Below are 27,775 nucleotides of genomic sequence, written 5' to 3' on the forward strand. Positions count from 1 at the left end.
CCCCAACCCCATTCCCAGCAACTGGCTCTGGCTGAAGGTAGAACTACGTCAGGATGTTGGACATGAACTCGTTGAAGCGTTTGGAGTACTGCTCGGGGTTCACAGTCGAAATCTCCGCTCCAGCCTGTGAGACGAGAGACACTGGTCAGCTCCTCAGCCCTAACCAAGGGAGGGGAGGGCCTGGGCTTTGAAAGCCCTTTGAATCCTTTCTTTTCTTTTCTTTTTGTGGATCATGGACTTTGAACTCTGGGCCTAGGCATTGTTCCTGAGCTCTTCACCACCACATTACCACACTACCCATTGAGCCACAGCACCACTTCTGGCTTTCTGGTGGTTAATTGGAGATAAGAGTCTCACAGACTTTAGTGCTCTGGCTGGCTTTGAACCTCGATCCTCAGATGTCAGCCTCCTGAGTACCTAGGATTACAGGCATGAGCTACCATGCCCAGCTTCTTTCTTTTCTCTCTTTCAGGTTTTTGTTGTTGTTGTGCTGGTCCTGGGACATGGGAGCTTTTGTGCTCAAGGCTAGTGCTCTACCACATGGAGCCACAGAGCCATTTCAGGCTTTTTTGGTGGTCAACTGGACATAAGAGTCTCACAGACTTTCCTGCCCATGCTGGCTTTGAACCACAGTCCAGATCTCAGCCTTCTGAGTAGGTAGGATTACAAGTGTGAGCCCCCCCTTTTCCTCTCCTTTCCTTTTTTTTTCTTTTTCTTTTTTTTTTTTTTGCCAGTCCTAAGACTTGAACTCAGGGCCTAGACATTACCCTTGAGCTTTCTCAAGGCTAGCTGTTTACCACTTGAGCCACAGTACCACTTCTAGCTTTTTTGCGTGTGTGTGTGTGGTACCAAGCACATGCTAGGCAAGCATTCTACTACTAGGCCACACTCCCAGCCTCTTTCTTTTCTTCTCTCTCCCTCTCTCCCTCTCCCTCTCTCTCTCTCTCCCTCTCTCTCTCTCTCTCTCTCTCTCTCTCTCTCTCTCTCTCTCTCTCTCTCTCTCTCTCTCCTTTCCTTCCTTCCTTCCTTTTTTTGCACCAGTCCCAGGCTTGAACTCGGTCTGAACACTATCCTTGGGTTTTCTCAAGGCTAAAACTCTACCACTTGAGCCACAGCACCATTTCTGGCTTTTTTCTATGTACCAAGGAATCCAACCTGGGTCTTCGTGCATGCTAGGCAAGCACTCCACCACTAGGCCAAACTCCTGGCCCCCCTTTCTTTCTTTTTGAGAGAGGCTTTCACTATGTAGCCCGGGTTGGCTTTAAACTTTTAATCCTGCCTCTCCTCCCAAGGACTGAGATGATAGCTATACCTCACTGTACCCAGACTTCGGGAACGTCAGAGTCCCAGGTTAGGCAGGTCACCTCAAAAAGTACGCCAGAATTGTCCTGGCCCCAACTCCTCTGATGTGATTCATGCATTAGGATAGAGAGAAGGTGGTGGAGAGGTGGCAAAGAGGCCCTACGACTCTGGGAACTGTGTGTGGAAAACAGTAGCCCCAAGTCCTGAGTAGCCTGGTCTGTGGGGAGCAATGAGTGCATAAACAAAGCTATTCCTGGCGGATCAGCAAGATGCCTGGCTTGCCAGCAGCCCCAGGGGGCCGGCGCGCGGCTGAGCTCACCTAGAGAGGACGGGAAACAAGTGTGCTCATCCCGAGAGGGAGGGGCAGCCAGGCAGGCTGCGGGGAGAGGCAGGAGGCCAGGGCTCCCTTTCTGGGTGTGGAGTGTGGGGTGTAGGAGCACCCCGAGGCAAGACTCACCCCGTGTTTCACTGTTTTGGCGGCGTGTGCGGCTTTCTTCTTCGCGTCGTATGGGGTGAGGATATCAATGATGGCCATGAAATACACCTCCTTCTTGGGGGCACCTGTGGGGGGCGGCAAAACCAGAAAGGAAAGTGGTGGCAGGGCGTGGCCAGGGCACACCCCGAGCCTTCACATGAGGTTCAGGCTGCCCTCATTCTGGAGTGAAGGGTAAATGCAGGCTCTTTTTTTCAGGAGCTCTCCTGTTTCTATCTCAGGTGAATTCATAGCCACCCTCCTGTGTGTGTGTGTGTGTGTGTGTGTGTGTGTGTGTGTGCGCGCGCGTGTGTGTACACGCACATGCACATCTGTTGGTACTGGCAATATACATGGAGCACATGGAGTTGGTTCTATTCCTGAAGCAAAGCAGAACTATGCCCCAGTCACCCAGTGCAAGCAGAGAGAGGAAGGAGATGATGGCCAGAGTTGGCAAGGAATAAGGCAGGGGACAGACAGCCCCAGGTACCCCAATCCACAAGGCCAGCAGGGCCAGGTGGGCAGAGCTCAAGCTCCAACTTACTTTCATGGCTTTTCATGGCATAGACATCAACAGAGGGGTCGAACTCGCCAGGGCCAAAGAACCGGGGGAAGCTGAGGAGGTTGCCAGGGCTGTCTGGTGGTGTGCCATAAGAGCAGAGCAGGCTGCCGCCCACCCCGTCGTTCTCGCACTCCTCGTCCTCTGCCCGCTCCTCCACCTCCATCTCCTCCTGCTCAGCCCTGTCCACATCATGGATGCCCACCAGCAGGCTGTAGTCCATGATCTTCAGCTGCGCCAGGAACTGGGGAGAGAGGGATGGGGAGACGGAGACACAAGGAAGAAGAGTTACACAGGACATCCCAGCAGAAGCTACAAAAGCGGGAAAGCTTTCCTTTGTTGTTTTTTTGTTTTGTTTCGTTGTTGTTTCTGGCCTGGGCCCTGTCCCTGTGTTGTTTTTACTGCATTGTAACCACTTGAGCCACAGCTCCACTTGTGGCTTTTTTGGATGATTAAATTTTTTTTTTTTTAATGTCAGTTCTAGAGCTTGAAGTCAGGGTCTGGACACTGTCTTTGAGCTTTTTTTGCTCAAGGCAAGTGCTTGAACCCCAGTCAACTTCTAGCTTTTTAGTTGTTGGTGGTGATCTTGGGACTTGAACTCAGGGCCTGGGTAGTGTGTCTGAGCATTTTTTGTTTCTAGGCCTGGCGCTTGAACTTAGGGCCTGCGCACTGTCCTTGGGCTTTCTCAAGGCTAGCGCTCTACCACTTGAACCACAGCACCGCTTCTAGCTTTTTCTGTGTATGTGGTACCAAGGAATCAAACCCAGAGCCTCATGCATGATAAGCAAGCACTCTACCACTAGGCCACGCTCCTGGCCCCACTGGAGCTTTTTTTGCTAGCGCTCTCCCACTTGGAGCAACAGCTTCACTTCCAGTTTTTTTGGGGGGGTGGGTAATTAAAGATAAAAGTCTCATAGACTTTCCACTTCTAGGCTGGCTCTGAACCACAATCCTCAGATCTTAGCCTCAGAGCTCAAGGACAGTACTCAGGCCCAGAATTCACAGTCCCACAAAAACAACAACAATAACAAAATTGGTTAAGATTATAAATACTGTAGGGCCAGTACTGGCAAACCCCAGGACTGGCAAGAAGAAGAAAGAAGAAGCAGTAGTGGTGGTGGTAGTGTAGCTCTCACACGGTAGGGAAACTGTGAGGTCCTGAGATCAAATCCCAAAACAACCAAAAAGAAAATGATGACAATAGATATTATGCAAATGCCTCTTGACTTACACAATGGTAATAAACCTACTGTAGGCTGAATACATCCTAAGACAAAAATGCATCTAAAGCTGGGGATGGTGGCACACACCTGTAATCCCAGCACTCAGCAACAGGAGGATTTGAAAGTTCAAGGTCAGCCTGACCTATACAGCAAAAAATAAAAAAGAAAAGAAAAACAACAACAACAACAAAAATGCATTATTTAGGCCTGGAGTGTGGCCTAGTGGTAGAGTGCTTGCCTAGCATACACAACACAACGCCATGGGTTTGATTCCTTGGTACCACATACCCAGAAAAAGCCAGAACTGGTGCTGTGGTTCAAGGAGAAGAGCATTAGCCTTGAGAAAGCTGAAGGACAGTGCCTAGGCCCTGAGTTCAAGCCCCAGGACTGGCAAAAAAAAAAAAAGAAAGAAAGAAAAGAGGATAGAAGGAAAGAAAGAAAGAAAGAAAGAAAGAAAGAAAGAAAGAAAGAAAGAAAGAAAGGAAGGATCTAATATGCCTAATCAATATGTGAGCCTACTTTAAGCATGCTCAGAACACTTACATGAACCCACATTTGGACAAAATCAGTAACACCTGTTTAACAAGCGAGTGCAGGCAGTTATTTTGTAGCATACACCCTTGGGGAAATTGAGCTGTTTCTGCTCATGATCACATGGCACTATGAGAGGTCCTGCTGTTTAGCACCAGCAAAGCAAAGCTCAAAATTCAAAACATGTTTTCTCCTTTGTATATTTCACTCCGTATCACTGTAATGTTTAAATTATCATAAGTCAGAAAACATCTGCATTTTCTTTTTACCAAAAACAAAACAAAACAAGAAAAATATCCCCCAAATCTTTGTTTTCAAGGTTATGGAGGACCCAAATCAGGCCTCAAATGCTCATTTGGCATTTTTACTCACAACTGGCACTGTACCACTCGAGCCATGCCTCTAGATTTGGATTTTTGCTTGTTAATTGAAGATAGGAATCTTGAAGATGTGTCTGCCCAGGCTGGCTTTAAAGATCTGAGATCCTAAGATCCTCAGATCTCAACCTCTCAAGTGCTAGGAGTTCTGTGGCAAACCATCACACCCAGCTCCCTGTTTACCAACAGAGGTTGGGGATGGGGATACAGCTAAGTGGTACAGCACTGGCCTAGTATGTACCAGGCCCAACCAGGACCAGCACTGGTGACACTAAGTTACCAGGAGTCCAGAAGACTACATCTGTCTCCTGCAGAGGAATTGCTCCACAGGAAGTTCCATCATGACCGGAAACCTGCTGGGGAAGTGGAGATTCAGGGGCAGACAGAGCCTGGTAGAGCAATCTTGATGGCTGCTATCTGCCCCTTTGATGCTGGATACCCTTCCACTCCCTTAGGGACACTGCCGGAAGGGGAGCCTGAGGAAGGCACTAGACCAGGAAAAGGGCTCCACGCTGGGTTACCAATGTTCCATTGACACCCCAGAATGTCCACTTACATGAGCTTTGGGTATGGGCAATAACGTGCGTCCACCAGGCTCACACTACCACTGCTCTTTTGTCTGAGCTGTCAGAAAGGACTCAATTCCACTTTTCTTTCTTTTTGGTAGGTCATGGGCACTGTCCCTAAGCTCTTCAGCTCAAGGCTATCACCCTCCCCCTGGGCCTGGGTGTTGTCTACGAGTTCCTCAGCTCAAGGCTGCTACCTTTGAGCAAAGCCCAGTTCCTTTTCTACAGGTTAATTGGAGATAAGAGTCTGAGGTCCTTTTGTGCCCGGGCTGACTTTGAACCTAGATCTTCAGATCTCAGCCTCCTGAGTAGCCAGGATTACAGGCCTGAACCACCGCGCCCGGCTTCAATTCCACTTTTCTACAGGTTACAGAGGTGCCTGCCCTGGTTCAGGAGCAATCCCTCTGGGCCAGGGTCAAAACAGGGGTCAGTGAGTACCTCAACATCCCGCTTCAGTTTCTCCAGGAAGTTCTTTTTACTCTCCTCCCCCACACGCAGCTTCTGCCCTTCGTTGAGGAAGTCATTGTCTTTGAATGTTGGCAAATCCTTGGCCTGGGAGAATGATATCACAGCTAGGTTAGGCCAGCTGACTCACGTAGACTGTGGGGAAGGGGAAACTCAGGCAGGAGACGCTCCTTCTGCTCCTCAATCCTAGTACAGGAAACCACAGGCCTGGGCTCAGGGCAGGTAGGGAGAGTAATAGGTGGCAAATGCTAAACAAGACAACTAACCAGAGGATCTTTTCCTGCTGGGCCTAGATTAGCAGCTTCAGGTTGCTCATTATCATGGAAACCATCACCATAAGAACCCAGGGAATAAGGGAAGAAGTGAAAGCTAGAGAGCAGAGGACATGCTGCATGTCTGGGTGCTGGGCTCAGTGGGTGTCAGGGCTATGAAATGACAAGATAGGCTGACTGACCAAAGGTGTTTCTGATTTCAAGTGACCCTTCCACACTTTCACAGCGTACCTTTTCCTTGTCACTTGCTTCTCTGGCAACAGTAGAACCCTGAAAAGATAAAAGTCATCAGAAGTCCTGCTAGGAAAACTCCTTGAGCAAGCAAAGGTGCATCAGTTTTGGGGGAGAGCTGGCGATGGATAAAGGAAGGGGCCAAGAGGCAGAACTGGTCCACCCTCGGGCACAGTGACTTCCAGAGATGGACAAGATCTCCAGCAGGCACTCAGCAACAACACCGCTGCAGACCCTCTCACAACCTTCCTTCCAGCGATGGCTACATAATTCATCACAGCAGAGTAAGTGTGCAGGGGGAAATGATGTTACCTGCTCACACAGTCAAGTGACACAAGGCCAGGCTGACTTCCTGAGCTCAGAAGGAAACAGGAAGTGGGCAGGGGGAGGGGAAGAGGGAAAGGGCAGGCCTACTAGGAGAGGAACCTATACAAGCCATGTCTATGAAGTCCTGGGAGCAGAGAAGCACAGGCCTTGCCGGGATGCTAAGAAAACAGGATGCTAACAGTAGTGGGAGAGTAACAGGGCCACAGGGCCCCCTGGCTCACGGGCACAAGGGTGTCCTTCTCCATGCCTAGAAGTGCACTTGTGCTGTCATTCTACACAGCCTGTCCCCATCCTTCTGCCCCAGGCATGCACATCCCACAGACAGAAGCTGAGGAGCATCAACTGTTACTCGCATGTGGCACCCTGTCGGCTGAACTCAGACTCTGGTTGACAAGAAGCAGGCAGAGTGATTCTATAGTCGCCACGCACTCAGCTTTCCCCGTTCTGTGCAGGTGAAGCAGCAGCTGCTCCCAGCCTCACACAGGGCGCACAGCTCATTACCTTGAGGTCATACTTGCGGTGGACAGTGAGCCGATGGCTGAACACATTCCTGGTGACCACCATGTAGGTTTCCACACCATCCACGGTCAGGCGGTACATGCCCAGGAACTGTGGCAAAAGGGTGTTGCCATGACACTCCACGATGAACTAGAATGGAAAGCAGGGAGAGAGGAAAGGCTAAGGAGCATGAGGTACCCTGATGGATGGGGGTCTCCCTGGTTCCCCAGGATTCCACCTCCAGACTAATGGTTTCCCAAATGGGTTTGTGAAGTAATAGGGGTTCCTCATTCTTAACAATAGGTGACAGCCACTCCCAACCCCAGCTGCATGGTACAGTGACAGGGGAGCTGAGTCAGGAGTGCAGAGTCCCTGAGGGACTCCACCCAAGATTGTGTTCCAAGAGCTTTCTACCTCAAGACAACCAAGGAGCCAAACTTTGTTTCTCCTCTGCCAGTCTAACACCAAAACATCAAAAGGTGGGACTGGAGGTGGGACTCAAGTGGTAGAACACCAGCCTTTGGCTGAAAAAAACCCTCAAAATAACAAGAGGCAAGTAGAGCAGGGAGAGGAAGAAAGTGAAAGAATGTGTTTGTGAAGGGGCAGAAGGGGGCTGCAGAAGCAGGATCTCACAGTCAGACAGGCGAATGGCTCCACCACTAAGCACCAGTGGCTCATAATCTTAGCTACTTAAGAGGCTGAGATCTGAGGACTGAGATTCAAAGCCAACTTTGGCAGATGAATCTGTAAGACTCTTATCTCTCATTAACAAGCAAGAACTGCAAGTGTGGCTCAAGTGGCAGAGTGCCAGCTGTGAGCAAAACAGCCAAGCAAGAGGGTTAAGGATGTAGCTCAGTGGTAAAGTGCTCGCCTAGCACATAGGAGGCCCTGGGTTTACATTCCACCCCCCCCAAACAAGTTTCATGCTCCAAGTTCTTACTGGTACTGGTAGTGTCCCCACAGTGGAAGGGCATCCAGTATCAGAGGTCAGGGAAGCAGTCCCTGGAATGAAGCCATTGTGATCTTCCAGTTAGGCTGTCCGCCTCTGATTCCCCAATGGCTCCTGCCTCTGGGTTTGTGCTGTAACTCCCTTCATCCCTTCTAGGTACCCAGAGAGAGGACTCGGGCAGGCTCTGGAGGAGCCTCGGTATTCCTTCTCTTCCTCCTAGGCACGCTCCAGATGTGTGCAGAGAGAGAACAGGAAAGGAAACAGCCTCGCAGGACCTCTTCCAGAGTGTAAAAACTTGCCAACTGCATGCCGGTGGCTCACACCTATAATCCTAGCTGTTTATTGAAGAGGCTGAGATCTGAGGATCTTGGTTCAAAGCCAGTAGGGGCAGAAAAGTTCCTATGGGACTCTTACCCCAATGAACCATTCAAAAACCAGAAATGGAGCTGTGGCTCAAAGTGGCCTTGAGCAAAAGAACTCAGGGACAGCAAACCAACTTGGCAACTCAGCTGCAAAAGCTGTGCAGCTAGGCCTGAGTGAGCAACAAGCCTTCTGTCTGACACTGAGTCACCATTTAGTTATCGGGAAGCATCTGCCGTTTCCAGAGAGGACCTGGCCCTCCCCCCAAGGCCCCACCTCGGCCCATGTACCTCCTCCCACCCATCCTCCATCACCCAGGCTCGGGACTCACCATACCTGGTGGTATTTCTTTAGGATGTTGTGCATCTCCGCCACATCCTCACTGGACACAGTCTTGATGACAAAACGCCTGTCATAGGTAGTGAGGAAACGTGTGCCACACCGGCCCTGGCTGTCACTGTTGATGGGAGCGCTTCGTGTCACTGAGTTCTGAGGGGCCAAGGCAGAAACAGCTGGTTTGCATGGGGGTGGAGTGGAGGGAGGGGGGAGTCCAGAATTTCCATATTTAGTTTTGTTCCTTTTTGAGGCATTGAGGCTAGAATCCAGGGCCTCCTCACATGTGCTAGGCAAGCACTGTACCTCCAGCCTCAGGACTCTGGACTTCAATGCTGTCTGTCGGTCTGTCTGTCTGTCTGTCTCTCTGTCTCTCTCTCTCTCTTTCTTTTTTTGCCAGTCCTGACACCTAAACCCAGGGCCTGAGCACTGTCCTCGGGCGTTTCAAGGATAGGGCTCTACCAATTGAGCCACAGCACCACTTCTGGCTCTAAGTATATGGTACTGAGGAATCAAACCCAGGTCTTTGTGCATGCTAGGCAAGCGCTCTGCCACTAGGCCAACTCCCGGCCCTGACGCTATCTTTTCTTATAGATGGACTAATTCCCAAAGAGGTGTTCATAACCTCCCTAAAATCTGCCTCCAGGACTATGTAAGTTGCTCTTAATCCACCTGTTCCTGATCTCAGACTAAGATAGCAAGAGGATCCCCTTCCATCTTGATCCCATAAACCAGCGACTTACAAACTAAAACTGGCCCAGTGTGAAAGGACTGGGACTTAAACTCGACCCTCTCAGCAATGCAAACTTCAATGAGCAATCTCCTGAAACACAAGGAAGTGGACTGTCCAGACTCTAGGATAACGAAGACCAAACTTAAGAAAAATGTAAAAGGTCTTGCAGAAGGAGAGAATGGCTGGGCCTGGACGCTCACGCCTGCAATCCTAGCTACTCAGGAGGCTGAGATCTCGAATCAAGGTACAAAGCCAGCACAGGCACAAAAGGACCTGAAACTTTTATCTCCAATTAACCCCTCTAGAAAACGGGAGGTGGGGCTTGGCTCAAGGGTAGGACGGTAGCCTTGAGGTGAAGAGCTCAGGGACAGCACCCAGGCCAAGTTCAAGCCCTCATGACCTACACACTCAAAAAATAATAAATAAATAAAATAATAGAAGGAGAGAATGGACAGGTGTTTTTGTTTTTGTTTTGTTTTTGCCAGTCCTGGCTTGAACTCAGGGCCTGAGCACTGTCTTTGGGCTTTCTCTACCTCTGGAGCCACAGCACCACATACAGCTTTCTCTATGTATGTAGTACTGAGGAATCGAACCTGGGTCTTCGTGCATGCTAGACAAGCACTCTTACCACTAAGCCAAACTCCTGGCCTTGGACAGTTTTTTGTATATGTGTACATGTTGGTACTGGGGCTTGAACTCAGGGCCTACATGTTGTCCCTTATCCTTTCCATTCGAGGCTGGTGTTCTACCACTTAAGCCATTTCTGAGTTTTTGGCATTTAATTGAAATAAAAGTCTCACAGAGGGCTGGGAGCGTACCTTAGTGATAGAGTGCTCGTCTCGCATGCATGAAGTCCTGGGTTCGATTCCTTGGTACCACATACACAGAAAATGTGGGAAATGGCATTGTCTCTCAAGTGGCAGAGTGCTACCCTTGAGCAAAAAGTGTCCAAGGACAGTGCCCAAGCCCTGAGTTCAAACCCCAGGACTGCTCTGTGCCCCCCCACTACCCCGCTGCCCCAAAAAAGTCTCATAGATGTTCCTGTCCAGGTTATCTTCAACTATGATCCTCAGACCTCAGCCTCCTGAGTAGCTAGATTATAGGCATGAGCCACTGACACCTGATTGACAGTCACTTCTTCTCCCTGTTTTGGCTCTGATGATAGAATCCCTCCCCAGAGTTAAAGGTTGATCTCAACTCTGCCTTGCTCACTCATCTGTGGAGGACTGGGAGGCAGTTCTGGAGCCTTCTGCCTTGGCCCCTGCCTTGGCTTCCTCAAGGTCGCCTCCCTTTGGGGTCAGAGAAGAGCTTCAGGAAGGGCGGAGAAAGATGTGAGCAGATCAAGGGCAAACTGGGTTCTCAGCCCGTTAAGACGGCTCCCAGCTGCCCGACTGCCAGGACCGCACTGATGGGGATCTGCTCAGAGAAATGCTTCTCTCCAAGCGCTTCCATACTTTCTCCTGAGGATCCATGGCGGAATGGCACCCTCTTCATAGGGAAACTAAGTGTGGAAGGGTGAGGAGCTCTGGATATGCCCTGGCAAAGGTACCAACTTGAGCATCCATTGAAGTGGGGTGCTCCAAACCTGGAAAAGCCCAGCAGGCCATGTGAGTACCCTTCTCGTGTGGCCCTCTACCAGTTAAGACTTGAAGGCTGCAGGCCGGTGGAGGCAGAGCTGGGCCCTGCCTCGCATCCAACAGCATTTTCTGACCAGCCACGTGTCCAGTCCCTGAACACTGGCCTCCCTGCCCTCATTTCAGCCTGGAGCAGTCATGTGCCACAAGACTATCAGAGGCAAAAGGCAGATGCCGAGGAGGCGGCGACGGAACCAAAGTCGGGGAAAGCAGCCAAACAATATGGGGTTGCAAAAGTGGCAAGGGGTTTTCAGAAAAGCTCAGGCCCTGTGGAGTCGTGATTTAACACAGGGCTGGAGGGCCTCTTCTGTGCGTGTGTGTGTGTGTGTGTGTGTGTGTGATAATGGGACCAGCCCTCTATCACTTGAGTCACAGCACCACTTCTGGCTTCTTGGTAGTTAACTGGCAATTAGAATCTCTCAGGTTTAGTGCTGGGAATGTAGCCTAGTGGTGGAGTGCTTGCCTAGCATACCTGAAACCCTGGGTTCAATTACTTAGCACCACATAAACAGAAAAGGCTGGAAGTGGCATTGTGGCTCAAGTGGTAAAGCATCAGCCTTGAGTGCAGAGAGGCTCGGGGACAGAGTTCAGGTCCTGAGTTCAAGCTGGGCGCGGCACGGTGGCTCACACCTGTAATCCTAGCTACTTTGGGGGCTGAGCTCTGAGGATCAAGGTTCAAAACCAGCCCAGGCACAAAAGGACCTGAGATTCTTATTTCCAATTAACCTCTAGAAAAGGGAATTGGGGCTTTGCTCAAGGGTAGGGCGGTAACACCCAGGCCGAATTTAAGCCCACACACACACAAAAAAAGAATCCCTCAGATTTATCTGCCCAGACTAGCTTCCAAATTCAATCCTTAGAACACAACCTCCTGAATAGCTAGGATTACAGGCATGAGCCACAGGCGCCTGGCTCCCTGAGTACTTCACAGACACAGATATGTCTGGGTTTTCAAGTCCCTAGCTCCTCTTCACCCTCATCTCTACATGCAAGCCCACTAGAATGGAGAGATGAGTGGAGGGAGGCGTGGAAGGACCATTTACCAGGCTCACACTACTCCTGTGAACTCTGAAAGGTATCTCAGGAAGCAAGGCAGGAATGAGTGCTCGAAAGGATGGGGGAATCTGTTTCAACTGCATTATACTGTTCACAGTCTTTCTCCCCATATCAACTGAAGGACAGTTATGCTCCCCAGCTACACAGGGGTGTCTGCCAGGGAAGCTGGCCCAAGGAAAACAAGTTGGAGAAGGGACAGAAGCCATGGATTTTTTTTTTTTTTTTTTGCCAGTCTTGGGGACTGAACTCAGGGCCTGAGCACTGTCCTTGGGCTTTTCTCGAGGCTAGAGCTCTACCACTTGAGCAACAGCATCATTTCTAGCTTTTTTTTTTTTTCTATGCATGTGGTACCGAGGAATCGAACCTGGGTCCTGGTGCATGCTAAGCAAGCACTCTACCACTAGGCCAAACTCCTGGCCCAGAAACCATGGGTTTTGAGTCGTCTCTAATATCCTCATGCTGGAGCTGACTCCTCCAACAGACCAGTGACTTCTACCACACCACCCCTAAAAGGATAGCTGTCCTACTGTACCCACCTCCAGGAACGGGACAAGCTCAGGGGGTGACACGCATGCCCAGCAGGAGGTTTCACTATTATGGAAGTCTTCCTCTTCTAATCTATCTTACCTGCTTTAAGAGGCCTCATCTCTCCCTGGCAACAATTCTCTCTCTTTGAAATCAAACTATGAAGGTCAGGGTTCTTCAGTCTAGAATGAGATCAAGCGGTTTCTGCACAGCCCTCTCCCTCCCAGAGACGGAAGCACGGGAGGCATCTCTACAGCTCCCTCCAAGAGTCCACCAGTTCTGGGGAGACTGTTGGGGCTGAGGAAGGCAGACAGGACAGCAATATTCTTTCTCCTCCACTTGTTCTGTGGCTGGCTGGTGCCCCTTCACCCCTGAGCCCTCAGGTTTGGCCAAGACAGCCTGTACCTGGTAATCCTGATCGTCAATCCCAAACCTCTCCCGGAGGTTCCGGAACACCATGGGGCAGTACTCCTTGAACTTGAAGCGGCTGGGGAGGTTCTCCCTAGGGGAAAGCAGAGATACACAGCTTTGCCAGATGCTCCTTGCTCAGCTTAATTTTGACATCAGAATTCTTCCAGGTGTTATTCTCAGATTATCAGGATCGATCTGAAGAATCTGACATGAAGTGCGGGGGTCGGGGGCATGGCCTAGTGGTAGAGTGCTTGCCTAGCATGCACAAAGCCCTGGGTTTGATTCCCCGGTACCACATACACAAAAAAAGCCAGAAGTGGCACAGTGACTCAAGTGGCAGTGTATTAGCCTTGAGCAAAATGTATCCAAGGACAGTGTCCAGGCCCTGAGTTCAAGCCCCAGGACTGGCAAAAATAAAAAAAAAAAATGTAGGTGCCAGTGGCTCACATCTGTAATCCTAGCTTCTCCAGATGCTGAGACCTGAGGTTTAAAGTTCGAAGCCAGCCCAGGCAGAAAGGTCCATGAGACTCTCATCTCCAATTAACCACCAGAAAACCGGAAGTGGGGCTGTGGCTCAAAGGTGACTTCGTCTGAAAAGTAACTGAAGATGAAAAACAAACGAAAAACAGCACTGATGGCCTGTTAGCTCAAGGTTAGCACTCTATCACTTTGAGCCACAGTGCCACTTGCAGTTTTCTGGTGGTTAATTAAAAAGTCACATGGGCTTTCTTGTCCAGGGTGGCTTGAACTGCATTTCTTAGATCTCAGCTTCCTGAGTAGCTAGGATTTCAAGCAGGCACCATCAGTACCTGGCCTTTTTTTTTTTTTTCCCATCTTTAATTATTTTTCAGATATGGTCACATTTTTTTCCGCCAAGCCATCCTTGGACTGCTGTACTCCTTACCTGTACTCCTGAATAACTGGGATGACAAGCATGCACTATCATGCATAGATTATGTTCAGATGCAGTTTTGCTAACTTTTTGCCTGGATTGATCTTGAACCTCAATCCTTCCAATGTCAACCTTCTGAGTAGCAGGGATGATGAGCCTGAATCACCATCTCCAGACTAAATATCTGCTTTTTTTTTTTTTTTTTTTGCCAGTCCTGGGGGCTTAAACTCAGGACCTAGGCACTATTCCTGAGCCTCTTTGTGCTCAAGGCTAGCGCTCTACCACTTGAGCCACAGTGCCACTTCTGGCTTTTTTGAGTAGTTTACTGGAGTTAAGAATCTCACAAGGGGGGCCAGGAGTTTGGCCTAGTGGTTAAAGTGCTTGCCTAGCATGCACGAAGACCCGGGTTCAATTCCTCAGTACCCCACATACATAGCAAAAAGCCGGAAGTGGTGCTGAGGCTCAAGTGGTAGAGCTCTAGCCTTGAGAAAGTCCAAGGACAGTGCTTAAAAAACCCTGAGCTCAAGCCCAGGACTGGCAAAAAAAAAAAAAAAAAAAAAAAAGAATCTCACAAGGATTTTTCTGCCTGGACTGGCTGCAAACCATAATCATTCTATCTCAGCCTCCTGAGTAGCTAGGATTACAGGTATGAACCACTAGTGCCCAGCAAAAAAAAAAAAAAAATCTGCATTTTTAACATTGCAGGTGATTCTGAGCATGTAAAACTATAAAATTTTTATCTCTCAGCCAGGTGCGGGTAGCTCAGGCCTGTAATCCTAGCTAATTCAGCACGCTGAAATCTGAAAATATGAAAAATCCAGGAATGGAGCTCTGGCTCAAGTGATAAGGCACTAACCCTGAGCAAAAAAAAAAAAAAAAAGTTAGGAACAGAGCCCAGGCCTGTACTTCAAGCCCCAGGGCCTGAACAAACAAATAAGACAAAAAAAAAACCAAAACAAAACAAAAAAACAACCTAAACCTAATTCACCTCTTCAATTTGTAAACATTAATCTATACTTAAGATTTGTACATTTCTGTGCTTACTGTCCTTCAATAAAATTTTAAGGAAAAAACAACCTCTGCATTCACTAGGAAATGAGCTCTAGTGTTGGCCCAAATCATAGCTGCTACAGTTACTGCAGGGGTGGGGGTGGGGATATTTCCCAGCAAGTAAAGGCCGGCTGAGTGTGAGGACCAGTCTCTGAAGTATCTTTCTCATTAAAGGGCCTCTCCCCTCCTCTTAGGTGTTCCTATGGAAACATCCTCAAGATGGTTACAGCCAGGACAGGAAGCCCTGCCCAGCTCTCTCTGGGATGTAGCTACAGTGATTGGTATTGGGAGGTGCGCCGTCAGCTGAGTGCGATCCATCTTTATGAAACCTTGTTTGCTAGCTTGCTGGTACAAATCATCATCTTTCCCATTAAGTTGATTGTTGATCTCACAGCTCCCATGAGGGGAAAGAACCACTTGAAATAACGGCTCCTCCTAACCCCCACCTTTACTTTTTTGACAATAGAACCTCCCACCTGCTAGGCAAGCACTCTACCACATAAGCCAATCCACCAGCCCTTTTTTTTTTTTTTTTGCCAGTCTTGGGCTTGAGCTCAGGGCCTGAGCACTGTCCTTGGACTTTCTCAAGGTTACAGCTCTACCACTGGAGCCTCAGCACTCTGGCTTTTTTTCTATGTATGTAGTACCAAGGAATCAAAACCAGGTCTTCGTGCATGCTAGGCAAGCACTCAAAACACTAGGCCAAACTCCCGGCCCCCCACCAGTCCTTTTTATGTTGTGCACACAACCAGTGGGAGAGGGGGGAAGAGGGTGGCATAGCTGCCCCCCAGGCCAGGAACATACCTATCTTACCCCAAATCAAGGTAAATCCCCTGATATGGCCTCAGGTCAGAGGCTAGTCACATGCCAGCCACATGCCCCACGGGACACAAGAAGTAGAATGATAAAGGAGATGAAGGCAATTAGAGAGAGAAAGGCACACAATGGATGCATTTTCCCTTCCGGTTTGTTGGCATTGTTTCACTCTGCCAGGTACTGATCTGCTGTAGAAGATGAAGGAGCAGGCTGCCCACCACACCTGAGCCCATGTGCAATCCGTCACTTACTTATTGAAGAGATGATTGTCCACCTTGATCTTGCTGTAGGCTTTGAAGTCATCAGGCATCAGCATGACAGGGACAGGGACATTGCTCAGCTCATTGATCTGCAAAGTAAAGGGAAAGAAGTTCTCACACGAGAAGCCACTTGATTCATCATCGCATTCAACATTGCAGACTGCTATAGCCATTCAGATTCCTTCCCTGACTTTATTTTTACTGGTCTTATTTTAATTTTTTTTGGTGTTGAACCAAAAAGTTGAGGCTTCAACTTAGCACCTGGGCACTGTTCCTTAGTTTTTTCCACTTAAAGCTGGTGCTCTACCACTTGAGCCACAGCTCTACTTCCAGCTTTTTGGTGGTTAATTAGAGATGAGTCTCATGTACTTTCCTACCCAGGTTGGCTTTGAACAGGGACCCTCAGACTCAGCTTCCTGAGGAGGTAGGTTTACAAAAGCTCATATTACTGATTTTCTTTCTTTTGCCAATCCTGGGGCTTGAACTCAGAGCTTAGGCACTGCCCTTTAGCTTTCTCAAAGTTAGAACTCTACCACTTGAGCCACAGTACCATTTGCTGATTTTTCTGTGTACATGGTTCCAGGAATTGAACTCTACCACCAGGCCACACTTCTGATCCCACATTACTGACTTTTCTATGCAAAGATCATCTAACAAGTCTGGGTATGGCAGTGTATGCCTATAATTCCAGCACTTAGAAGGCTGAGGCAGGAGCACAAGTTCAATGTCAGCCTGGGCTTAGTTGTGTGTCTCAGTTTTTTTTTTTTAAATATTAAAATCATCCAACTGATTTTTAGGGAATCCTGAGTGCTTGGCAACAACATGACAGGTATTCAATAAGTATTTTTTCCAATGTAATAACAAATGGATCAGTGAATAAATATTCTCCAACATATTAATGAAAACGAGTGGGTTTGTGTGGCGTTATTCATCTCTTCAAAACTAAAAGATTAGAGTGAGCAGCCGGGTAGACCTCTGGGCCATGGCTCAGTCTAGCCTGGATGAAAGCAAGATAGGTTCCGTGTGTGATCTTCTTGTGCTGGGGGGAGGGGAGGTATCTCACCCCTACTTCAAGCAAACCTTTTCAGTGTCTTTCATCCCCCTTCAGGGAGCTGCCTCCTGGATAGGGAGCTGACTTGTCATTGGTAAGGAGCTGAGGGTAGATCCTGCCTTCCCCATCCCATTTAGCCAATTAGTGGTCTAATTAGCCACAGATGTCCTCACCCATCACAGCCGAGTATTTGACATTTGACCCTCAGCCCAGTTGCCACTAATGCATTCGGGATTTACAGAGGAAATCTTAGTCCTGACTTAATGGACTGGGGGTGGGGAGCACAGCCTTGTGTCTCCCACATCCTTTCCTTATCATCTCACTGAGGCCCCATGTGGAAGGGAGGGTATAACTTACTGGTCATTAAGGCTCCTCCAGAGTCATAAATGGGGAAAATGGCATTTAATTTGCTGCCCTTTTTATGTGGCAACCCTTTTTTTTCTTAATTTAGAAATGTCAGAGAAGTTCAAGTTAATATGGTAACTGGGCTGGGAACCATGCCTTCCCAGAGGTGGTAAAAAACTCACTCTGCCCGGGGAAGTGGAAGAAGGTGGAGGTGTGGATGAGTACGGAGAAGGGGCAAAAGGGTAGAAACAAATACACTGCCGGCAAAAACTGGCAAGAACGAAAGAAGTACCCTCAGTGATCCCATACACATGAAACTCAAGAAGTGGAATCTACAAAGAAATCACAGGCTACCCGGGGTCAGGGACATGAAAAGAAGCGATCTGAGGGCTGGGGATGCAGCTTAGTGATAGAGTGCTTGCCTAGTGCTTTGACTCAAGTGGTAGAGTACTAGCCTTGAGCAAAAGAAGCTCAGGGACGGTGTCCAGGCCCTCAGTTCAAGCCCCACGACTGGCAAAAAAAAAAAAAAGCCATGGGCCGGGAGTTTGGCCTAGTGGTTAAAGTGCTTGCCTAGCATGCATGAAGACCCGGGTTCAATTCCTTGGTACCACATACATAGAAAAAAGCCGGAAGTGGTGCTGAGGCTCAAGTGGTAGAGCTCTAGCCTTGAGAAAGTCCAAGGACAGTGCTCAGGCCCTGAGCTCAAGCCCAGGACTGGCAAAAAAAAAAAAAAAAAAAAAAAGCCACCCCATCTAGGGGTGCTCACAAGAGAATTCAATCGTCAAATCTGTGCCTGCACAGGAAACCAACCACTTCCTCACTTTTCTGCCAACAGAAACAATTCGTGGTGGCTATCCCACTTCCCTTTTCCTGGCAATATTTAGCCTGGGAGTTAATGCTCTGAAAGTTAAAGGGGAAGCAGACACTTGGGAGGCTAAGACAGGAGGTTTGAGAGTCTGAGGCTGGCCTAGGCTACATCACAAAAATAGATAAAATGGAGATAAAGAGCTTCAAGTTTGTTAGGAAACTCTGCTTTCTTTCTTCCTTTTTTTTTTTTCTTTCTTTTCTCCTCCTTCTCCTCCTCCTCTTCCTCCTCCTCCTGTAGTATTGTGACTGAATTCAGAGCTGTGTATTCACTAGGCACTGCTCTACCACTTAAGCCACTCTATCAGCCCTTTCTGCTCCCTCCTCCCCCCTCCTCCTCCTCCTCCTCTCCTTCTTCTTCTCCTTCTTCTCCTTCTTCTTCTCCTTCTTCTCCTTCTTCTTCTTCTTCTTCTTCTTCTTCTTCTTCCTCCTCCTCCTCCTCCTCCTCCTCCTCCTCCTCCTCCTCCTTCTTCTTCCTCTCTCTCTCTCTCTCTCTCTCTCTCTCTCTCTCTCTCTCTCTCTCTCTCTCTCTCTCTCTCTCTCTCGATAAGATCCCACTTTTTCGCCCAGGCTAACCTAGACTATGAAGCTCCTGTCAGTGTTTCCCTATGATGCTGGAATGACAGGTGCACACCACCATGCCTTAACACTGGCCAAGATAGCATCTCATGACCGTTTTTGTCTGGGCTGGCCTCAAATTGTGATCCTCTGATCTCAATCTTCCAAGTAGCTAGGGTTACAGGCTTGAGCCACTGTACCTGGCTCAATTCTGATTTTTCTGACTCATTCCTCCATGCTAGAAAGAACAAACCACTAGCTCAGTGGGCATATGGCTTTACCCCAAAATGTTACGGCACCTGCTACAAATTGATTCAGGGTTAAACACTAAAACATAGAGCTAAGCTCAGAAATCTTACACCTATGATCCTAGCTACTCAGGAAGTTGAGATCTGACAATGGAGATTCAGAGCCCAGACAAATGAAACCAAGACTCTTCTCTTCAAATAGCCACCAGCAGCAGCAGCAGTAGCAGCAACAAAAGAAGAAGGAGGAGGAGGAGGAGAAAGAGAGGGTGGTGGTAAAGGTGGAGGGGCTCAAGTGGTGCACTGACAGCCGTGAATGAAAAAACTGAACAATAGCACAAGGCCCTGAGTTTAAGCCATAGTATCTGCACACACACATTTAAACTTGATAGCAAGACCAGGACTTGATACTGGAGAAATGAGAAAAGGCTAAAACGCTTTCTTGAGAAGGAGAAACTGTCCTTTAGCCAGAATGAATTATTCTAATATGAACACTCAGGAATGTTCTATGCCTCAGTTCTTGGAGTCACTTACTGAAGCACAATTGAAATTAGATAAACTGGTCAGCTCTTAGCTACCAACTCATTTTTATTACTGATTATATGGCCCAATAACAGGACATTTCAGCTCCATAATATGTTACTGAACACGATGTGTGTGTGAACTCCGTATACTTGGTCCTGTTCCCTTTTCCAACTAAGCCACAGTATACGATTCACGCTAGGGATTCGCTGTACTTTGTTGTTTTTTTTTGTTTATTTATTTGTTAGTTGTTCAAAACTTCATATGCCAGAGAATTTTATTCCATTTCAATAGAACAGTACCTATTTAAATAGCCACTCTATTTTTCATCCTTTGCTAGATGTGTATGGGAGGGGGGAGATTGGGCTAGAGGTGTTGTTTATAGGAAAAAATAGGAGACTTCTTATCTTCCTAGAGGGATGAGAACAGAGTGACAGTATCACTTGAAATCAAAGCAATATTCATATAATTGAGAGAATGGACACAGATATCAGAACCAGCAAAGGTCTTCAGAGGAAGATGAGTTTGGCATGATCAGAGAGGCAGACCCTAGCTAGCCCTCGCCTACCAGGCTAGAAACAGGGCACTTAAGCCTTGCCTGGCAGTGCCAAGAGCACTTGACACTGGAGGAATCTACAAGATCGTGTTACACCCCTGCTTAAAAATCTTCCATGGCTTCTCACCAATTGTACGGTAAAGCTTTAAACTCCTCAGCCTGGCATAGAGTGCCTTCCGATGTGGAGTACATCTCAGTCAAACTTCTTTTCAATTGATTCTGTGGCAGGGTTGGGAATACAAAAACCCAGCGATGTGGTCTCCATTTGGATGGGAAGACAGACAGCAAGTGATATATACATATAAGAGCAATACTGCTGTGCACAAAAGAGGACAGAAAACAGATTCACATACGACTGAGTGTGCCCAGGAATAGGAATGAGGGCTGACTGCTATAGGAAGCAGCAGAGAAATACATCTGAGATACTTGAAGCCAAACCCTGGTGGCTCACACCTGAAATCCGAAGTACTCAAGAGGTTAAGATCTGAGGATCATGGTTCAAACCAGCCCAGGCAGGCAAGCCTGTGAGCCTCTTAACTCCAATGAACCACCAAAAAAGCAAGCCGGGAATACAGCTATGGCTTAAGCTAGCCTTGAGCACAAAAGCTCAGGGCCAGGACTCAGGCCCTGAGTTCAAGCCCCAGAATTGAACAGAAAAAAAGAAAAGAAATACACTGTTCACTTTAGGAACAGTGATTGTGCACAGGAGTGCAGGGGTGGACTGAGGTAGAGGTAGAGGTAAGAAAAAGGAAGTGGGAATGCTACAGGAAAGCCAAGCACACACATTATAACTATAAATAAATAACAACCACCTCTATTAATCGGCTAACAGTAGAAAGCTAGTACTTTTGATCATTCTATATCAAGGAAGAAACGCTGTCTTAACCTTATGTCCTTAACATGATCACAGACACATGGCAGCTGCTTATAGATGTGGAGTAGAAAGAGGGATGGGTACAAAAGAGCAGGGAGAGAAGTGATGGCACAGGCTCATAATCCCAGCACTGAGGAGGACAAGTTAAGAGGATTATGAGTTCTAGACCAGCCAAACTACATAGTAAGGTCTTGTTACACACACACACACACACACACACACACACACACACACACACACACACATATGCTGGTTGCCATTGGCTCACTCACACCTAAAATCTCAGCTACTGGACAGGCTAAACATCTGAAGATCACAGTTTGAAGTGAGCCAGGGCAAGAAAATCCATGAGACACTTATTTCCAATTAACTACAAAAAAGCTGGAAGTAGAGGTGTGGCTCAAGTGATCAAAAAAAGCTAAGGAACAGCAGTATCCTGGCCTTGAATTCAAACCCTAGTACTGGCTAGGAAAAAGCCAGCCAGGAGTTTGGCCTAGTGGTAGTATTTGCCTAGCATGCACAAAGACCTGGGCTCGATTCCTCAGTACCACATACATAGAAAAAGCCAGAAGTGGTGCTGTGGCTCAAGTGATAGAGCTCTAGCCTTGAGAAAGTCTAAAGATAGTGCTCAGGCCCTGAGTTCAAGCCTCAGGACCAGCAAAAGAGGAAGAGGAGGAAGAAAGGGAGGGAGGGAGGGAGAGAAGGAAGGAAGAAGGGAGGGAGGGAGGGAGGGAGGGAGGGAGAGAGGAAGGAAGAAGAACGTTGAGATGGCTAGTGCTAGGACAAGCAGCCGAGGTGGGAAGGCTGATGCGACCATGCCAAAGCCTCATAGTCGAGAGGAAGGGTAAGAAGGATGAAGTTAGCTATTGAGGCTGTCAGCCAGACTGGGACATCTCAGATGCCACAGAGACCACTGGAGAATCAGAAAGCTTTGAAGCATGAATAGTCATGTGCCTTTGCTTCCTGGCTAGTCTCTTTCACCTCAATACTAAAGGAGTACATTACAGACTGTAAAGTCACTGGAATATCAAGCTTAGGACAGCACACCAGAAAGGTAAGCCTTTTGTTGTCGTTTTGTTTTGTAGGTGCTAGGGCTTGAACCTGGGGCCTAGGCTCTGCCCTTGAGCCTCTTTGTGCTCTACAACTTCAGCCTGTAATCCCAGCTACTCAGAAGGCTGAGATCTGAGGATGGCGGTTCAAAGACAGCCAGTCTGGGTACTATAGAATGTGAGACTCTTATCTCCAATTAACCACTAGAAAACTGGAAGTGGCGCTGTGGCTCCAGGGGTAGGGTAGTAGCCTTGAGCTGAAGAGCTCAGAGACAGCTCCCAGGCCCAGAGTTCAAGCTCCATGACCAACCCCCCCCCAAAAAAAAAAGTCCATGGTAGAGTGCCAACCTTTAGGGAAATCACTCAGGCCCTGGGTTCCAGCCCCTGGAGTGGCACACACACAAAAAAAAATTGCTGGAAGGGTAAGAGCTCAGGTTCAGAGCTCTGATCAACAAAGTAAAACTTTTATTTATTTATTTATTTATTTATTTGGTCGGCTGTGGGGCTTGAATTCAAGGGTCTGGGTGCTGTCCCTGAGCCGCTTTGTGCTCAAGGCTAGTGCTCTACCACTTGAGCCACAGCTTCACTTCTGGTTTTTTGAGTGGTTAATTGGAAGTAAGAGGCTCATGAGGACTCTTCTGTCAGGGTTGGCTTCAAATCCCAATCATCAGATCTCAGCCTCCTGAGTAGCTGGTATTACAGGCATGAGCCACCAGACCTGGCAGTAAAACTTTTAAAAACCTGTTAGAGGACCGGGAGTTTGGCCTAGTGGTTAAAGTGCTTGCCTAGCATGCACAAAGACCCGGGTTCGATTCCTCGGTACCACATACATAGAAAAAAGCTAGAAGTGGTGCTGAGGCTCAAGTGGTAGAGTTCTAGCCTTGAGAAAGTCCAAGGACAGTGCTCAGGCCCTGAGCTCAAGCCCAGGACTGGCAAAAAAAAAAAAAAAAAAACCTGTTAGAAGAAAATATAGGAGATAGGCTATGGATGTGGATGTGGCTTAATGGTAGAGTACTTGCCTAGCATACATGAAGACTTGGGTTCCATTCCTCAGTACCACATACACAGAAAAAGCCAGAAGTGGCGCTGTGGCTCAAGTGGTAGAGTGCTAGTCTTGAGAAAAAGAAGTTCAGGGACAGTGCCCAGGCTCTGAGTTCAAGCCCCAGGACTGGCTAAAAAAAAAAAGGAAGGGGCTTAAAAGCCTGGGTAACACTGATCAGGATGCATCATATTCATAAATGTTGAATTGTAACCCCTTTGTATAACTATTGAAAATAATAATAATAATAATCATTCCGTCTTGACCAATGGTTGGGGTCAGTGGTACCTGTCTGTCAACCTAGTAGTGGGAAACACTGTCATCTTAGTGACCTAGGAAGCACAAGGCATATGGCAATCCAGGCCAGCCTATTCAAGGGCTCCACCCCACAATCCTAGCTACTAGAGAGGTTTACATCCTGGGATCTGCTTGAGGCCAGCCCAGGCAAAAGTCTGTGAGAGCAAACTACATCTTGAACAATGTCTGGGCCTGGTGGCAGGCACCCGTCATCCTCCCAAGCAAGCATGAATAGGAGAATCACAGCTTAGGCCATAAAGTGAAACTCAAAAATAACCAATGCAGGGACTCTTCTTCAGGACCCCTCTCCAGATGAAGAAATTCTGCTACTTTCTTTCAAAACTAGTGGAAGGAAAGGGCAAAGATATAACCCACTAATAGCATTTTTCCTAGCATGTGCCAGGCCCTGGGACTAATTTGTAGACACTGATAGCTCAGGCCTGTAATCCTAGCCATTCAGGAGGCTGAGATAACTATGAGATTTATTTTTTGTTGTTGTTTTGTCTTGTGCCAGTCCCGGGGCTTGAACTCAGCACCTGGCTGTTGTCCCTGAGATTCTTTTCTTTGTGTAGATGGTCAATAAGGCCATGGAAAGATGTTTAGTATAATTAGTAATCAGAGAAAAGCAAGTCAAAGAAACAATAAGGTACTGTTTCAAACACATCAAAATATCTATACTCAAAGATAGTAACAACTGGGGCCGGGAGTTTGGCCTAGTGGTTAAAGTGCTTGCCTAGCATGCATGAAGACCCGGGTTCGATTCCTCAGTACCACATACATAGAAAAAAGCCGAAAGTGGTGCTGAGGCTCAAGTGGTAGAGCGCTAGCCTTGAGAAAGTCCAAGTCCAGTGTTCAGGCCCTGAGCTCAAGCCCAGGACTGGCAAAAAAAAAAAAAAAAAGATAGTAACAACTATTGACAAGGACTGAGAAATTAGAACCCTCTTGGACTTCAGGTAGAAATCAACCATGAGGTATGTAGCTGTCCTGGAGAATAATCTGGCAGCTTCTCCAAGGAGTAAGCACACAGTTACCATGCACTGCCCCATTTCTCTGACCACCCTGGTAAGGCAACAATCATATCTGGTTCCTAAAATGACCAAAGTTAGCCTCCCTGGCCTCAGTGATCCTTCCAAAGGCATCTATTTATTCCTTAACTTCAGATCCTCTGAACTACACTGCACTCTCCTGACACTTCCAAAGCCTTCTGATTATCCCCTTTGTTTCCAACACACTCTTCTTCCACACAGGTCAGGGGCCACATGCCTCCTCCAGAGAGCTCCTATAACAACACTAAGTTCAAGGCCTCCCTTTTCTACCCAGAAACCAACTGATGGGCTCAGGCAAGGATGACCAGCTCTTGCTATCAATAGAGACATCCATCCCGCACAGATGATAAAGTCCACCACAGTTCAGCCAGACTAGATGCCCAAATGAGTAACAAACTAAGAATCAAAGAAAGGGTAGTAACTGGAAACTCAGATGGCAAAAGCAGTGACAGCAGGCTTCTAAAGGAAGGGGACTTTGCAAGGAAGGCTAGCAATTTAAAAGCAAGGTGGTCCCAACGCCCTGGGAAACTTCAAGATTTTATACCCTATTTGTGGGGATGTCTCCATTTCCCAGAGAATGAACCTTATCCTTGCTGCAGGCTGGAATGAACCCATAAAACATGAGACCAGGAAGGTGCTAATAGGCCACGCCTGTCATCCAAACTACTCAGGAGGCTGAGATCTGATGATCAAGACTAGAAGTTGGCCCAGGAAGGAAATTCCATGAGACTCTTACCTCCAATTAACCACCAAAAAGCTGTTAGTGGAGCTATGGTTCAAGTGGTAGAACACTACCCTTCAGCAGGAAAGCTCAGAACAGCACCCAGGCCCTGAGATCAAGCCCCATGACAGTCACAAAACAAACAACAACAACAACAAAAAAAAACACAAGACAAACTGACTTCCAAACATGCCTGTCCAAAGCAATGGTTCAAAGCACACTACCACTGCCACAGCCACCTGCTCCGTCAGCATACCTAAAGTCGAGGCTTGCCAGCTAGCCCTCAAACTTCCTTAAAGTTAGCAAAGAAAGCCGGTGACCACCGTGTCCACCTGCCATTCAGAGGATTCCATTCGATGTCCACATCTGGGCAGACTCACTGCCTACCCATTAGAAAACCAAGTACCATGCCTGTGAACTAGCCAGCACAGATGCACAGCATGAAACACATTCCGGCTTTCACCTCCCCTGGGCTGCGGCTGCTGAGAAAGGAACAGAAGAGCTGCCACTGACCAACCCATCTCCCATGGTCCCACCAAATGAGCTACATCTCTGACTGTGACCACTGGCAAGCTACTCCTCTTCCCAGGGCCTCTGTCTCATGTGTGAAATTAAAGGACCCAAAGTACCTTCCAGCTAGCCATCATTTCCTGACCCTCAAGCTTCTACTAGTTCTCTACACAGACAGGATGCTTTCTAGTGAGAAGAGGATGTGGAACAAATAAAGGATTGACTTCCAGAGAGGGACACGGGGTTCACATTTTGATGACCCAGTTTCCCTAGAAATGTCAGATACCCCTGGAGGCAGCAAGAAGCAGAAGGGACAACCTCTGCTGGACAACTGGCCCGAATCGGTGCCTAGAGGTCTATGCATTACACCAGTGAATGCCCTACCTCCTTAGGACACTCACCAACCCCAGGGATGGTACTGAAAAGGGGACCCTGCCCCAAGCCAAGAAACCAGCAAGGACCGCACATGGACTATCTTGTGCTTTTCTAGACTGGAAGAGAGATCTAAAGCACTGGCTCAGACTACGCTTACTCAGTCTCCAAAGGCTCTTGCTCCTCTACCAAAGCAAAGTCTTGCTGGTCTTGGGCCCCTTGGTCTTCATATTTCTTCTTATGAGAGCCTAAAGATTTTGGAAGTCCATAGGAAACCTAAAGCTTCATATTTTTCCTCATTCCAAACTTCGATTGGCAAAGCACTTAAGTGTTTCAGGGCCTTTTCCTGCAACTGCTCATTCCCAAGACACAGACTCAAAAAGAAAAGGAAATGGTGAGAAGGCAAGGAGCAAGTGGCTGGATGAGGAAGGAGACAGACCCTAAACAAACAGCGCCTAAGCAAAGCCATCTGTCCAAACACTGTCCAGATCCAACTTCCTGGCAGAAGCTACTGGACAATCTCACAGCACCCAGGGACCCAAGGGACCTTTCAGCTAGGACAGTAATCACCCTTATCATATCCTAGAAAACCATAGGATGGAGGGGAAGCCAGCAGGCAATGTCTCTGAAATGAACACCACAGAAAAGGAAGACACATTACTTTTACTATGACTAATCCTTGTGATCATCAGGCCTTTCACTTGTCTCAGATGGTTACATTCACTCTTCTCATTCAAGGGGAGCACGGTAAAGTGCCTGTGGCTCAAGGAGGCCTGCGCTTCTTTAATTAATTAATGGCACCTCGTTTAAGAAGCAACAAAAAGAAACCCAGCAAGGATTTCCACACTCAAGGGAAAGGAGGTCTGGAGGACGGGGAAACTTTGAGCTGCTATACACCAAGCAAACGACCACAAACAGGACTATGCTGGCAGGCCACTTGTGCTGTCAACGGGATAATGACATGGCCAGCCGGCTGTAAGGGACAAGGGGGAATACACATGCAACCCACAGGGTGGGCTGCCAGAGGGCGGAGGGGTCGACGAAGGCGATCTCACTGCACCCAGGCCTCCCCTCGGGGGGTCCAGGAGCTGATGGAAGCTAGCACACGACGCAGGAAACCAGAGGGGCTGCAGGGAAGGGGAAAAGGCGCCCGCGTACCCCCGAGGCACCAGGCCTCGCGTGGCGTGCGGGGAGTGCACGCCCGGCCCGACGGCACGCGAGGGTGGGCGGGCGGGCATGCCAGTGGCTCGGTGAGGGCTGGCAGGCGTCACCCACAGGACCCCGTGGGGCGAGGGCCGGGGGCGTGGGAGGGGCGCGCGTGGGGGCTGGTTACCGTGTGGTTCACCCCCCACATCAGGACGCTGAGGATCGGCTCGCTGGCCCGGAATAGCTTCACTTTCTGGCACACGAAATGCTTCTTCTTGGTCTTGGTTTTGCTGGCGCTGAGCGGCGCCACCGCCACCGCCGTGGTGCTGGTGCAGTTAGACGACATGCCCGGGGCGGCGGCGGCGGCGAAGCGGGGGGCGGCGGAGACGGCACACAAGCCAGCGGCCCCAGGCCTCCCCCGGACCGATCCCCACCCCCGCTGCCTCACCGCGCCATGGTCGCGCCCGTCCCGTTACCTCCCCACCCCGCCCCGGTGGTTCCGTCCGCCCCACGCCCCGCCCTCCCCGCGCCGCACTCCGCCCCCGGGCGGTGCCGCGCGCCGCCGTCTCCCCGCGCTGTCCTCCCCGCCGGGATGGTACCGCCCGTCCGGCCCGCCCGGCCTCCTCCCCGAGCCTCCGCACGCCGGAGCGCGGGTGGGAGCCAGGGGCTGGGAGGGCAAGGGGGCCCGGCAGACCTCACAGGAACCCTGCGGGAAGCACTCCCTGCCCGGGCCCCCTA

General features: G+C 48.8%; 1 protein-coding gene across 1 annotated transcript; it reads right to left on the bottom strand.

The window, feature by feature from the left end:
• On the bottom strand, positions 1-27,500 carry Pip4k2b (phosphatidylinositol-5-phosphate 4-kinase type 2 beta). Its single transcript, XM_090350740.1, has 10 exons — positions 27,225-27,500; positions 15,834-15,931; positions 12,819-12,915; positions 8,469-8,621; positions 6,827-6,973; positions 5,999-6,037; positions 5,469-5,582; positions 2,319-2,577; positions 1,760-1,863; positions 1-124 (listed from the first exon to the last, which is right to left on the bottom strand). The coding sequence occupies exons 1-10, from the start codon at positions 27,381-27,383 to the stop codon at positions 44-46; spliced, it is 1,251 nt and encodes a 416-aa protein (XP_090206866.1). The 5' UTR covers positions 27,384-27,500; the 3' UTR covers positions 1-43.
• Between the last annotated feature and the right edge of the window lie 275 nt (positions 27,501-27,775).

Source organism: Megascapheus bottae, chromosome 17 (genome assembly GCF_031878675.1).
Source record: "Megascapheus bottae isolate mThoBot1 chromosome 17, mThoBot2.hap1, whole genome shotgun sequence".
Taxonomy (NCBI): domain Eukaryota; kingdom Metazoa; phylum Chordata; class Mammalia; order Rodentia; family Geomyidae; genus Megascapheus; species Megascapheus bottae.

Excerpts from the sequence above, each read along its gene's own strand:
- Pip4k2b (XM_090350740.1), bottom strand. The coding sequence starts at position 27,383 with ATGTCGTCTAACTGCACCAGCACCACGGCGGTGGCGGTGGCGCCGCTC. Across the intron at positions 12,916-15,833 it reads GACAATCATCTCTTCAATAA|GGAGAACCTCCCCAGCCGCT; the intron begins GTAAGTGACGGA and ends GCTTTCCCCTAG. Across the intron at positions 8,622-12,818 it reads TTGACGATCAGGATTACCAG|AACTCAGTGACACGAAGCGC; the intron begins GTACAGGCTGTC and ends TTGGCCCCTCAG.